The 13,720-nt window shown below is 35.1% G+C and overlaps 1 protein-coding gene across 1 annotated transcript; it reads right to left on the reverse strand.

Moving 5' to 3' along the window:
• Positions 1 to 9,320: 9,320 nt before the first annotated feature.
• On the reverse strand, positions 9,321 to 9,938 carry LOC131032716 (uncharacterized). Its single transcript, XM_057963749.2, has one exon. It carries the CDS (start codon positions 9,936 to 9,938, stop codon positions 9,321 to 9,323), a length of 618 nt encoding a protein of 205 aa, XP_057819732.2.
• Between the last annotated feature and the right edge of the window lie 3,782 nt (positions 9,939 to 13,720).

Genomic DNA, 13,720 nt, shown 5'->3' on the forward strand with positions numbered 1-13,720 from the left:
AAATTTACAAAAGGAACAACAACATTCTTGTCATACTTCAGTTTCCAAAAAAAATTAGTTGCTAATTGTTCTTGATAACCAATAGGTGTAGGCTTATTAGTTTGAGATTTAGGAAAAGGGTTGTTACTAGAAGAAGAAGGATTGTCATCAATGATTTTAACTTAACCACTTTAAATGTCCTTTCATTGCATACTGAAAAGGGAAACAATCATTAGCATGATGATCATGAGTTTGATGAAATGAACCAAAAGGAGTTCTAAAAAGAAGAAGCACTTTTACGAGAACGAATGGCTTGTTGTCTTGCAAGATGGTCTTTGAAATCTTGAACCCTAAGGAGGTCATCCATAGGATATTTATTATAATTTCCTAGGTCTTCTATGGTAATTTGTGTAGAAGGATTTATAGGGACTAAATACTAATTGGATGCCAAGTGGTGAATTTGTTTGCCCTATTTTGTGAGTTGAATTGTTGAAATTAGGGTAAAGTGTTAAAAAATGAAGGTAAAAATTCAAAAACAATCAACTACAATCGTTAGAGTGAGGCATGCACCTGGATCTAAGTAGTATAAGCATATTTAGTTCTGATCCTTGAAAAAGCTCCAAAAATGTCAAGATCGGAATTCTTGTCGCTCTAGTCCTCGGAACTTTTTGCAACCAAAGGGGGATGGATTCATCATTGTAAATAATGCATATTTTGAAGATCGCAGCTCCATACCTATTTCCTACACACAAAAAGAAAGGGAAATAGGTTGGGAATAGGGGTTTTCCTAAGTCAAACCCCAGTTTAGGAATTAACCTTGATTGAAATATTGCAAATAGTAAAATATATAATGGAAAGATGTACCTCAAATCTGCAATGACTGATAATGATGCTTTTCTTCTTAAATGTAATCACATATGTTGTATGAAATGACATGCACATGACAATACCCTAATCACATGCATATTCTTTCATATGAATGATGTAATGTTGCTCCACAATTGATGAATGACGAATGTAGCTTTGACGACCTCTAGAAATTCTTGATGATGAACACTTCAATGCTTGAATGCTTGATGATTATAATTTCACCCTTATATGCTTATGATGTCCTCCTCAAATGACAGGGGAAAACCTCCTTATATACTTGCCCATCAAAAAATGTATTAATTTTCTGACATAAGCCAACACGGGGAGGGGTTTCCCGCCCAAATTTGAGAATGCAAGAGGGGATCAAAGAGGGGCCCAATTAAGGGGGACCAAAGTGCCAAGCTCTAGTCCCACCCTATTTTGGGGCCAACACAAGGGGCTATGCAGTGAATGAAGTGAATACAAGGACAAATTTGCATGGTATAAGCATAATCAGACCTTAATTAAGCATTGGGGGATGCACACTAAGGTGAGGGCCCAAAATGTGGACTAAATTGTAATGGAGTAAAATTTAGGATGCTACACCAAATAGTCAAATATTATTGAATGAAGATACAATTAATATAAATAATTAATTTATAATACTCATGCCATGAATACACAAAATAAATATCTATTTTGTTACACCTAATATTAATATTTTTCAATTATAATTATATACTTTAAATTATTTAATACCATCTCATTTTTATTCTCATAAAAAATATAAAATAGATAACATAAACTATATTAATGACCATAATCTCCATGAACATTAGACTAAACAAAAACTTATTGCCATGACCCTTAAATTATTGTAATATGGAAAACATAAAAGACATATCAATAAACTTAGGAGCATACTAAAGGTAAACCATAAAATACAGATAAGTATGCTATAACTCTCGTCGCAATAAACAAATATGATAGAAATAATGTTGTTTAAATAGACGGCTCTTGTAACTCATTTGTTAGAATACATGCCACTTGTGGAGGAAGGTGTCATCCATCAATTTTATTTTTTATTCTAATTTCATTATTAAGAGTGTTTGAGTAGAAGAAGTTTGAGGTGAATGACTTTTTTTTTATAGGTAAAGGCAGGGCCAGATTTATATTAATTATGCAAAAAATTACAGAGCTGACATAGCTAGTAGATAATTAACAAAATTCATGTTGGAAGCATCTATGTGCCTTCTGAGAAATCAAGAAGGAAAGCAACCAGGCAAGCAGACCATAGTAAACATATAGTGTCCTTCCGAGTATAACATATGAAGTCTTAAGATTTTTTTAAAAAACTATAAGAGTCTGAATGGCAGATTTTTTACTGCCCTATTAGCATAGATTATACTTATTAAAGCCAAAATTACTCGCTCGAGAGTCTAAAACAGTAAAAAACTTTATACAGAACTCAGTGAGGAACCTAGCTTGCAGTTTCATTGTTGGCATCAGATTGAATGGTCGCATTCCTCGCTCTCCCATGACCTCTGCTCAGAGGGCAGCCCCTACCACGGCCACATCTAGACCCACAATGACCCCTGCTAGCTCTGCCCCTGCATGCCTACTCTGCCTGAGGATTCTCATCTTCTTCTTTCATAGGCAGAATGTCGTTGAGTCTAGAAAATTGAATTAGGTCATCCTCTCTGCCATGGTCTTCTGAATTTTCCCCCAGAAACCGCCATTTAAGGTAACCAAGGCCAACTCTAGCAAATACCCTATGCCTATCCAGATCCTTTCCTTTCAAGTCAAGCAAGAAAGGATAGTAGTTAATTAGTTCGCCATGAGAATTAAATAAGATTTTGTTGCCTGGTCGGGGAACCCCTGAATCATGCATTTCCTTGTTTAGGATTTCTTGGAGCTCTTGGGTAACCTCTTGTGGGAATAGCTTCTTCGTAAGGCTCCAAACTGCTTGCTTTGCAAGTTTTAAATCCAGCAATGAGGCAACAAACCTGGAGAAAATGCTAGTGTTGTCTCATGGATACTCATCTCTATTCAGATGCCCACTACCCAAGATCATCTTAACTGCCAATATGACAGGGAAATCCGAGTAAAGGAGAAGGTGCTTGAGTCTCAGGTCTGTTATTTTTCTAAATGAGACTTGGCACGTCGAGGCCGAGAGAGAAATTGGATTATTTGCACCAAAACAGGAGGTGGGCCTAGGATAAACGCTCATTATGAATCTAAAAGGAGGCTCTATCGACATGATTGGCAATGCAGGCTAGCAAACAAAAAAGGAAATGAAAACCAGAGCTCTGAGATTAACTGGCAAGAGATTGATATTCAATATGCAGAAGGCAATACAGAGAAATAGGCAGGCACACTCTTTTACACCAAATGATGGACAGATTTGCATTTAATTCGCCAGCTAAGGTGGCGAGGGATTTTTGTCCTCAACATGCCAAATCTCCCATTCGGGCCACGCGAACCATAATTGGATTTGACAGTTTGCCAACTAGGTCTCATAAAATGATTCAGGGAAGGCTTAGTTTATATCTGTGATTTGGATGACATCACTGAATACGGGCCCACTCTACCCAAAATAGTTAAGTTTTGAATTTGAAATTGAGGTAGCTATTTCACTTGACTGCCAAAGTTAAAATTTAATGTTTGCCCTGTTAATGAAATATTTTTAACTAGCTTTCGCACTTTCCTGAGAGTGTCTCTTGCATTTGAACTTGGTATCCTTTAGGGCCTTTACCTGTCAAGTGAAATGGTATGTTAGGGTAGTAGGCAGATTTCCCTGATCCCACCTGTAAATGTAGGTTCCTTGAGCAACAATTTTCGAAAGAGCATCTACCTCTGAGTTTGATTCTCTATATATGTGCTTTGCTTCATAGTTTTCAATTCTATCTAGGCTTGCAATTATATTATCTAAGATTCCCTGCAATCTCCAATTTGGAGTTTTTTTCCTCTTGATTGCATTTATTGCTAGCTCTGAATCACCCTCCACTAATTTTTTTTTAAGCCATGCTTTATGCAATCTATCAATCCAAATTGCAATGCTTTGAACTCTGCTATGTTGTTTTTGTCCAGAGGGATCGGCTTTGCCATTTTCCCTAGAATTTCTCTTGTGTGATCTCTAATTATATATCCTATGCCTGAAGGACCCAGATTGCCTCTAGAAGCACCATCAAAATTTAGTTTTAACCAGCCAGGATTTGGTGGGGACTAGGTAGCAGCCTTCCTCATGTTGTCTTTTTGCCCAAAGGAGGGAGGAATCATGATTCCATGCCAATTTTTCCTGATGCTTTCATCCCATGAGGAGAAAGCTTTAGGCGGTTCCAAAGAAAAGGATGTCTTGCAATTGACTGTATCCACTATAACCGATTCAATTGAATTTAGGATTGTTTCTAACCTTCTAGATTTGTCATCAAATAACCTGCAGTTCCTCTCCTTCCAAATTTCCTAGACTACACATGATGGGGATACTTCCATAATTATGCTCAAGGTGTTCTCCTTACTTGGAAAAGGCCAACTTTGAAAAAGGGATTTAATATCATTTGGTAGGGTTGTGATCAGCCCAAGTTTAGCAGAGAGTCATCGCCAACATTTAGATGCAAAGGGGCAGTTGAGTAGTAGATGGTCCACTGTCTCTGACTAAGCTTTACACATGATGCACCTAGAAGGTCCTGCATACCCCATTTTTGTGAACTTTTCTGCAGTTAAGATCTTCCTTTGATAGGCTAGCCATGAAAATATCTTTGTCTTAGGAATGACTTTAGAGCTCCAAACAACTTCTTCGGAATATCTAGTTGATCTTGAACAGTGTTGCTAACTAGCACTCTATAACCATCTTTAAGATTATAGTGCCCTGTTTTAGAAGATGCCCATATTAAAGAATCATTCCCTCTTCTCAGATTGATATTTCTTGCTTTTAAGGGCTCTAACAATTGATCTATTTCATCCCTCGAGGTTGGAATTCCTTCCAATGATTTCCACCTCTAGCTTTGAGAATTGGGTGAGCCATCATCAATCAGATAATCTCTCACTCTGACACCCCAATGATTCTTAAGCTAGTTCTCTGTTATAGGTATGTTAAGGGAACTCGCAATAGATGGGTAGCCTCCCCAAGAATCCTCCCAAAAAAGGCTTGATAATCCATTTTGGATGTCCCATGTGATATGTTCTGAAATCAGATTTATACAAGAGATTATAAAATTCCAGGTTCTCGATCCCTTAGGGAATATGTCTGCTCTTAGAAGATTGAGAGAATCTTGATCAAGTAAATACCTGGTTGCTAGCATTCTAGCCCATGTGATGTTGGGATTCTTAATGAACTTCCATACTAGTTTGGCCCCTAAAGCTTTGTTTTGCAATTTGAGATCCTTAATGCCTAAACCCCCTAGGATCTTAGGATTGATTATTTTTTCCCATGCAATTAAAGCAATTTTATGTTTCTCCTCAGTATTTTGCCAAAAATCTTTCTCATCTTCTTAATTAAAAAAGAATTGGCACTTGCTGAGAGGGATAGGATGGATAATAGATAAATGGGCAAAGTCGTGATCACTGCTTGAATCATCACTAGTCTGCCCTCCCAATACAACCATTTCCCTTTCCAAGAATTTGAGGTTTGTTCCACTTTTAGCTTAAGAGGATCCCACGATTTAGTATTCCCTATGCCTTGTTCTATTGGGATACCCAAATGGATACAAGGAAGGGATCCTTTACTACAATCCAGAATTCTAAGTATTTTAGACGGCAAGAGTTTAGAGGTAGAGAAGAAATAGACCTTTGAATTATCCTTATTTCTTATTTGGCCTGAAGCTTTCCCGAAGGTATCTAGAATCTGTTTTAGATGGGTTGCTTCTTTGATTTTTCCTGCCCCCAGAAGGAGATTATCATCTGCAAACTGTTGGTGTGTGACTACAAAGTTTCTAGTTACTTTGATTCCCTCTAAAAAATTGTTCATATGGCTTCTTTTAATTGTCCTTCTCAATACCTCCCCCATTATAATGTAGAGAAAAGGAGAGATAGGATCTCCTTGTCTGATTCCCCTTGAAAAGGAGAAAAAACCTTCTGGTTTCCCATTTACCAAGATTGAAAATTTTGGAGTGGAATGCATTCAAATACCCAGTCAATCCAATGTTTTGCAAAGCCAAAAGCTTGCATAACCTTGCAAAGGAAGAACCAATCTACACTATCATAAGCTTTTGATATATCTACTTGAATCATCATACCTGGTCTTTTTGTGCTTTGGAGAGTGTGGATTGCTTCTTGTGCTATTATAGCTCCATCAAGAATTGAGCGACTTGCTACAAACCTTGTTTGTTCGTCTGATATAATAGATTCCATGGGGGGCTTCATTCTGTTCATCATGACTTTTGAAATAATTTTATAAACTGTATTGCAAAGAGAAATAGGTCTGAAATCTCCTAGGTTTAATGCATTCTCCTTCTTTGGGATGAGGGCAATAAACGTGTTGTTTACTTCCTCAAGAATTCTTCCTGATATTCTTGAGCATTCCAGAGCTTCCACAAGATCCTGACCTAAAATATGCCAACACTTCTTAAAGAAGTCCGCAAGGAAACCATCTGGGCCAGGAGCTTTACCCGAGGGCAGTTGATTAAGGGCTTGAAATACTTCATCCAACTTTATTCTCTCATTAAGATGTTGATTCTGCTCATCTGTGATAATCTTGGGGATCACTTCCAACGTCTTTCTTTGTTTTGACAATTGAGATCCATCTAGATTATTTAAAAGATTAAAGAAGAAAGTGGTAATTTCCTTCTTAATCTCATCAAGGTCCTCTGTGGTTTGGTTATCCTTAGACTCTAGTTTTGGTATCCAATTCTTACCCCTTCTAATCTTTGTTACATTGTGAAAGAACTTGGTATTTTTGTCTCCCATTCTAATCCAATTCTCTCTAGATTTATGTTTCCAAAATATTTCTTCTTTAAATAAAATATCCTCATATTCCAATAGGAGCATCTTTTCTTGTTGGAAGGATTCCTAGTCCATTCCTTCCATGATGATCTTATCATTTAGTGTTGCCATTCTTTCTTCTATCGATCTTTTTGTTGAGAAGATATTTTTGAAGTGTTGGGAGTTCCATTGAAGCAATTTCTACTTAACAATTTTTAACTTAGCAGTAAAGCAAAAGAGTTTTGAGCCTTCAACTAATGCTTCCTTCCACCAGTTTTCTATCAAAGTGAGAAATTTTGGGTCCTTCATCCACATGTTCTCAAACCTAAATGGGGCTCTGTAGCTTTCCTTGTTGGCAAGCAAGGAGAGCAATATGGGATAATGATCTGATCCTGAGCAGGGAATAATAGAGTAGGAGGGGGAGAATGGAAAGCGCCTCAGATCTCCTTGCCAAAAGAATCTATCTATTTTTTTCGCTATGTTGCTAAATCCTTTCCTTCTATTTGTCTAAGTGAATAAGTCACCTGAGTCTATTTCTATCAGACCATTCCTATCAATCAAGTCATTGAAGTCCTGCTGAGATCCACCTAAGAAGATTGATCCTCCCCTTTTATCAGAAGCTCTTCTAATAGCATTGAAGTCTCCTATAAAGAGTTGTTCCTTAGTTAATGAAGACAAGACTTCGTCTAAGGAAGACCATAAGATTCATTTTTTGATGGGGGAAATTGGGCCATAAGTGTTTATAACAAAGAAGGTTGTATTAGACTAAAGATGGAAAACTTTAGCCAGGATCCAGTTTCTATTTGAAGCAATACTGTCAACTTTAACTTAGGAAGGCTTCCAAATTATCATTAAGCCTCTTGAAGCCCCTTCTGAATCCACTATCACTTGTGAGGACGTATGAAATAGGGAGCTAATTCCACTTCCAAATGCGACTGCTTGCATACTATCCAGTTTAGTTTCTTGCAAAAAAATAATATCTGCACTGACCAAAAGAATCCTCCTTTTGATCACCCTTTGTTTGTTAGGGGCATGGCCTTCCAGGATAAGATTTTCATTGATGTTTAGGAAGGGGATTCCCCTTCCCTACTTTCCAAAGATCTTGAAGTTTTGAATGGTTCTCCACAGCACCATCTAAAGATCTGGCTTCAATAAGATATTTGCGACCCTTCTTAGGAGGGGAAGAGCCAAAGTTTGGTTTTACCAATCCCTCTTGATTCTGATGCAGGCCTAGTTTCCTTTTTTCCTTGAATTGATAGTACAGGACTGCTAGGGGGGCATCTAAAATTGTGTCTGGATCTTCATCCCAAACCATTAGATCCTGAAGAAGTTTCTTAGCATTCTTGTCTAAAGAGAAGCCCAGATCTTGAGGAGCTAAAGTCGGGGATAACATGAATGGGTTTGGACTATCCGTCGATAGATTAAGAAACTTTTCTACAGAGGATAATTCTGAGGGAGAGTAAATCTCACCATCAGATAGAAGAGGCTCGTGGTCCTCTTCTTGTAGGATTTTAGCAATTTGCATGGGTTTTTTGTTAGGTTTAATTTGCTGAAGGGAACCTTTATGCTTGTGTGAATCATTTTTGTTAGTACTAAGTGGATCATTTTTATTTTCAATGAAAGATGTGTTTGTGTGAACCATTATTCATGAAATATGGGTCAACAAGTTTAACTAAAAAATTATACACTTTAATCCTTATTTAATAAAGCATCATAATCTAATGCACTATGTGAGATATACTTCCTATTCATGAAACTATTAATGATGACATCATTAATATTTATGTAAAATTATATTTTCACTTTAATCAAGCATTTCATCTATACAAGGACTTGTCTTTGTATTCTCAACTAGCTTTGACGATTATGTCAAACTCTAAATCTTTATAGACACAATGAGTCTTTGGTCTATTCGTAAAGTTGAAAGGTTCTTAATGAGCTCGCCAAGAATTAAGTATTAACGATGAGGTCTAAATTGTGTCACGGACAAATTATGTGCTTCCATATCAGATATATGTTCTGTCAAAATTGCATTTTTTAAACCAAGCATTTTCTGTTTTTTTTTTCTTTATCATAAAGTTATTTTTATGATATCGATTTTAGTAATTGGATTCATTTCTAAAATCTGATAGTAGAAATATAGGCTAAATTGAAACAAACTTGAACTATTATTCATGCATTAATTAAGCGAAGGGGTCATGTTGCAATACAAGACAATTTTACTCGCAATCTTTTCTAAGGTCCAAACCAAAACTAGGCCAGATCTTTCGAGGGTCCGAATCTTTTCTAGGGTCCAAACATCTATACAAGTCAGATCTATGGCCACTCAAAACAAAAGCAAAAATTCTACTACTGTAAAGAATCGGGACAATGGAGAACAAAACTTAGGCAAGCTTGACCAAAGGAGGCCCATTAGCTATATTCTTAGAACAGTTATATATATGATGGGTGTAAAAAGACCAAAAAGAGGAAAAGAACACTCTGACAAGATAACTTGCAGACATTTTTATTACAGCAATGGTGATACATGAGCCCATCTTTCTCACATTATTGAAAATGAATCATGTCTGATATCACTCTCTAAGGGAATATACAATGAGAAAGCGGGGCAGAAAAGCTCTAACATTTGAATAATATGCTTCTTCTGTCATACAATGTGAATAAATCCCCACCTGCATCCAACATGACTCTTGGTTATGTAAGTGCCCTGCTATCACTCTACAAACCAGCATAACCCTCCTTTTCACAGCAATGGTGGAACCTGCATCATCATGACTGTGGATATGAATACAATCATGAGCTAGTCTACTACTAGCTGTAGTGTATAAAACACTTAAACTTGTTCTACGCTTGTAGTAGAACAGAGTTCTAAGAATTTTGCAGACATTGCAACCCTTTAATGAACAAAGCTCCACTACTCCATTGATAACATTCAGAGAACACATGATGGAGAAGCCATGAAATCTCAGCATTTCATTCCCATCAGCCATACAACGGCTACATTCCTTACCAGCTTTTCTCTTGGTCATTTCTCTGTATTCTTCAAATCTGCATAGAATATCTTCTCTGTGATTTATCTTGACAACTCTTTCAACTTTCACATTCTTCATTTGAGGCTTGAACCAGCTTGATTTGAATATCGTCTCTACTATTTTGCGAGATGAATTGCCATGAGGAAGCTCTTTCGACATCACTGCGAATGACCCACATATTTATTGGTTTACAAATCCTATTGTACTGTTAATTTTAAACCATACCAATATTATTATGAACTCTGGAAATGATATATGTGAAAATATATAGATATATTGAAGAATGAATTGTTTCTATATTTGTTCTTTTTCTAACATATTTAACTGTGGAAATTATACATATGCGATAAAAAAATGTTGAATAGAAGCATAAAATACAAACCATACCAGAATAATTGAGAGATCTGTGGCAAACATTGAGACTAGATTTTGCTTCAACTACATCCTTATCCGCTGGTCTGCAGAAACTTGGATATAATTTGCACAGAGAAAAGGAGGAACTCTTCTGTTTTAATGCCTTCTTAGCCATAGAGCTTGTTACCCAATTCAGAACTCTTATAAAAACAAACAGAATTGCTATAAAGAGATAAAATCCGAGCAAATTCTTGACGAGCTTGATGTTAATCAAATAAGGCCAAAAAAACTAAGGGCACGTGTTTATCAGACATGAGAATTGAAGAGCTAAGGATAGTTTTGAAAGGCTGGCTTGCAGAGAGAGTAAATGGGAGTGGGAGAAAGTTTAGGGCAAAAGACAAGGGTAATTTGAAGTCATGCAGATCCAGAATATTACTCAACAACGAGAGTATTTAATGGTGACGCCGAGATATCGGGAAGCGACAATAGGAATTTAAGTCATGTCACAATGTTTGCCGCATATCTCTATCACATATCTTTCCATAAAATACAAATTAGTAATTGTATCAAGGTCGAATAGGTGTGGAAGGTTAATTAAAAAAAAATAGTCTGTTTTATCATTTGTGCAGTAAATGAGGTCAATTGATTGGCTATTTAGCAAATAATGTCATTTCTGCAGCAAATGTATCAATAGAGAAGTGATAGTTTCAAATCAATATGGATCAAAACACAAGTAAAATAAAACCTCTGGACCAAGAAGATAATTAGGCTCCATTACTAACAGCCTCATGTTATGTTTGCAATAGGGAGAGCGAGAGAATGAGGGGATGGTGAGATAGAAAGATAAAGATATAGATAGGAAGTAATATAGGGAAGTGAGATGAAGAGATAACAAAATAGAAATAAAGGGGGAGATGAAACAAGAAATATGGAGAGATAGTGATAGAGAGGGAAAGAGATTGATATAGAGGTATAGGAAGCGGGTGAGGGAGAGAGAGAGGGAGACATGTCAAGAGATAGAGGGGGAGAGAGGAAGATATAGGTAGAGATGAAGATACAGAAAAATAAGAAGAGGGAGAGAAATAGATAGAGTATAGAGAGAAGTAGACGGGGAGGTAAAGATAGAGAGATAGGGAGATGGAGAAGAAGAGATAGAGAGAGATGGCAGAAGAGATAGAGGGTGACAGATGGTGAGATGGTGTGAGAGAAATAGAGATATAGAAAGATGTAAAAGGATGAGGGAGAGGGAGAGATGAGGGAGAGGGAGAGATAGGGAGAAAGATAGAGGAAGAGAGAAAGAGGGAGAGATAGAGATATGTGTGAGAGAGAGAGAGATAGGGGGGTCGAGGGGGAGAGAGATATGTAGAGAGGGAGAGAGAAGAAGAGGGTGGAGACAAAGGTAGCTCAATATATCTCTCTTTCTATCTTTCTATATCTATTTATCTCCCTCTATATCTCTCTATTTCTCTTTCTCTACCCCTATCTTTACCCCTCTTCCTCTCTCCACATCTCTCTGTCTTTCTTTCTCTTTTGTCTCATTTGCTTGAACCCCTCTCTCCCTCTTCCTTTCTCTCTTTTTGCCTCTCTATATCTTATCTCTATCTCCCTCTCTCTTATCTCTTCACGTCTCTTCTCTTTTTTTGTGTGTATCGATCTCTCTATAGATTATAAACAAAATTAATATTAATTAAATGATAAACTCAATATATAAATTAAAAAATTATTATAAAACTAAACATAAATATAATTAAATTCTTAAATAAATTAAAGTTTAAAAATTAAAACGATACAATTATTGAAAATAAAAATAAACTATATCAAAATTGTTAATGCTGAAATTTCAACTTCTATATTCAAAGTCAAAATAAAAACCAAATTCAAAAAGTTCAAAATAAAATGAAACCTTTTAGAAAGTAAAGTATAATTTTTTTATTTTGATTATTTAATTTTTTTATCATCTTTGAATATAATAGACTTTGAAGTTTCATGTTTTTAATGTAAAATATTATTGAAATTGTTTTAAATAAAAATTAATCAATTTTTAAAGAAAAAATTATAAATAAAAATATTAATTATAATAATAATAAATTAATGCTATTTAAATTAATATAATTTTTAAATATTATTACCTTTTTTAATCAAAGATCAAATTTTAAAAAAATTTAAAAAAATCATTTATTGAAACCAAGAGAAATAAAATTATTTAATATTTTATCTTTTCTCAATGATCTAAATTATTTTATATAAATTAAAAATTATTTTTAAAATTGATTTTAATATATTATTTTGTGTAAATAATTTTATAATAAAAATACAATATAAAATATGAAACAAAATAAAAATAAAATAAATATCTTTAAATATCTTTAGTTGAAATCAAATTTAAAATCAATAATGATAGAAACAAAAAAAAAATAGAGAATAATAGGCCACCAATTTTTGTACTTTGAATAGCAAGAGAGTGCATTAGTGGAGGACAAAAGGAAAAAAGAATCATTGAAAAAATACATATTTCAATCACCCTTAGTTTTTTTTGGCATTTCATCTACGGGCCTGCGGCAATAAAATTAAACGGAGTAACAACTAGCAGTTGCACGCTATTGTGCGCACAACAGGAAGCCGATAGGCAAAGGTTTGCTAAATTGGTCAGCTAAAAATAATTCTCCCCTGAAATTTGAAAAAATCCTTTAGAATGTAATTGAAAGCATCCTTGTTGAGCAAAACCATTGGAAGAGCAGAAATTGAAAGAGCCAAACAGCTCTGAAATATTACATCATACAAAAATAAACGACTTTTGCCAATTGAATGAAAATTTCGATTGGATAGCTATTTACTGAAAATAACAAGAATGGACAAAAATCAGCAATATTTGTGTCAATAAACAACACGAAAGAGAAGAATATTAGAACTTTAAAATTGGAGGACTGGAAAGCGGTAAATGAATCGGACTTGAAGCAGAAATATCTGTAGAAATTTTCACACTACGGTTAATCAAATTGAGCTGTCAATATTTAAGAAGCATTTAGAAGGATCAATTTGTTAAATTTATTTTACCCGTGTTTGACCAAAATTGCTTAAAAATGCATTGTAGAACAATTAATAAGAATGTATACAAAATAATAAAAATTTAATGAAAAATTTGAGAAACGGCTAGGAGAAAGCACCAAATTTTTTAAATTTAATAAGATTTATAACTTAATGGTTAATTATTGCTCAAATTGAACCCAATTAATTGAGAGCACAACTAAAATTGAACAACATTGGGGAAGTTTTTTGCACAAGAGCTAAAATTTCATAAATTATACAACATGCTCACCCAAATAGAAAAAGCTTCAACAATCTATGAAATTGAGCACATCAATCTTAAGAACATAGCTAAGCTTGTATTAAATTTGCAGCTTGAAAAGGAAACAAGATTTAAAAGAGAAAGCTTTATATGCCTTTCTTTTACACACAATGGCCATTCATTGGGTCCAGCTGTTAAACACAGTGCAGTTCAGCGAAGCATAACAGTGACTTGTGTGAAGTTGATGGTCTCTTTTTGTAGTTAAAAGACCATATCAAGATGAAGACCATATGTTCATATA

The sequence above is a fragment of the Cryptomeria japonica genome, chromosome 5 (assembly GCF_030272615.1).
Source record: "Cryptomeria japonica chromosome 5, Sugi_1.0, whole genome shotgun sequence".
Lineage (NCBI taxonomy): Eukaryota > Viridiplantae > Streptophyta > Pinopsida > Cupressales > Cupressaceae > Cryptomeria > Cryptomeria japonica.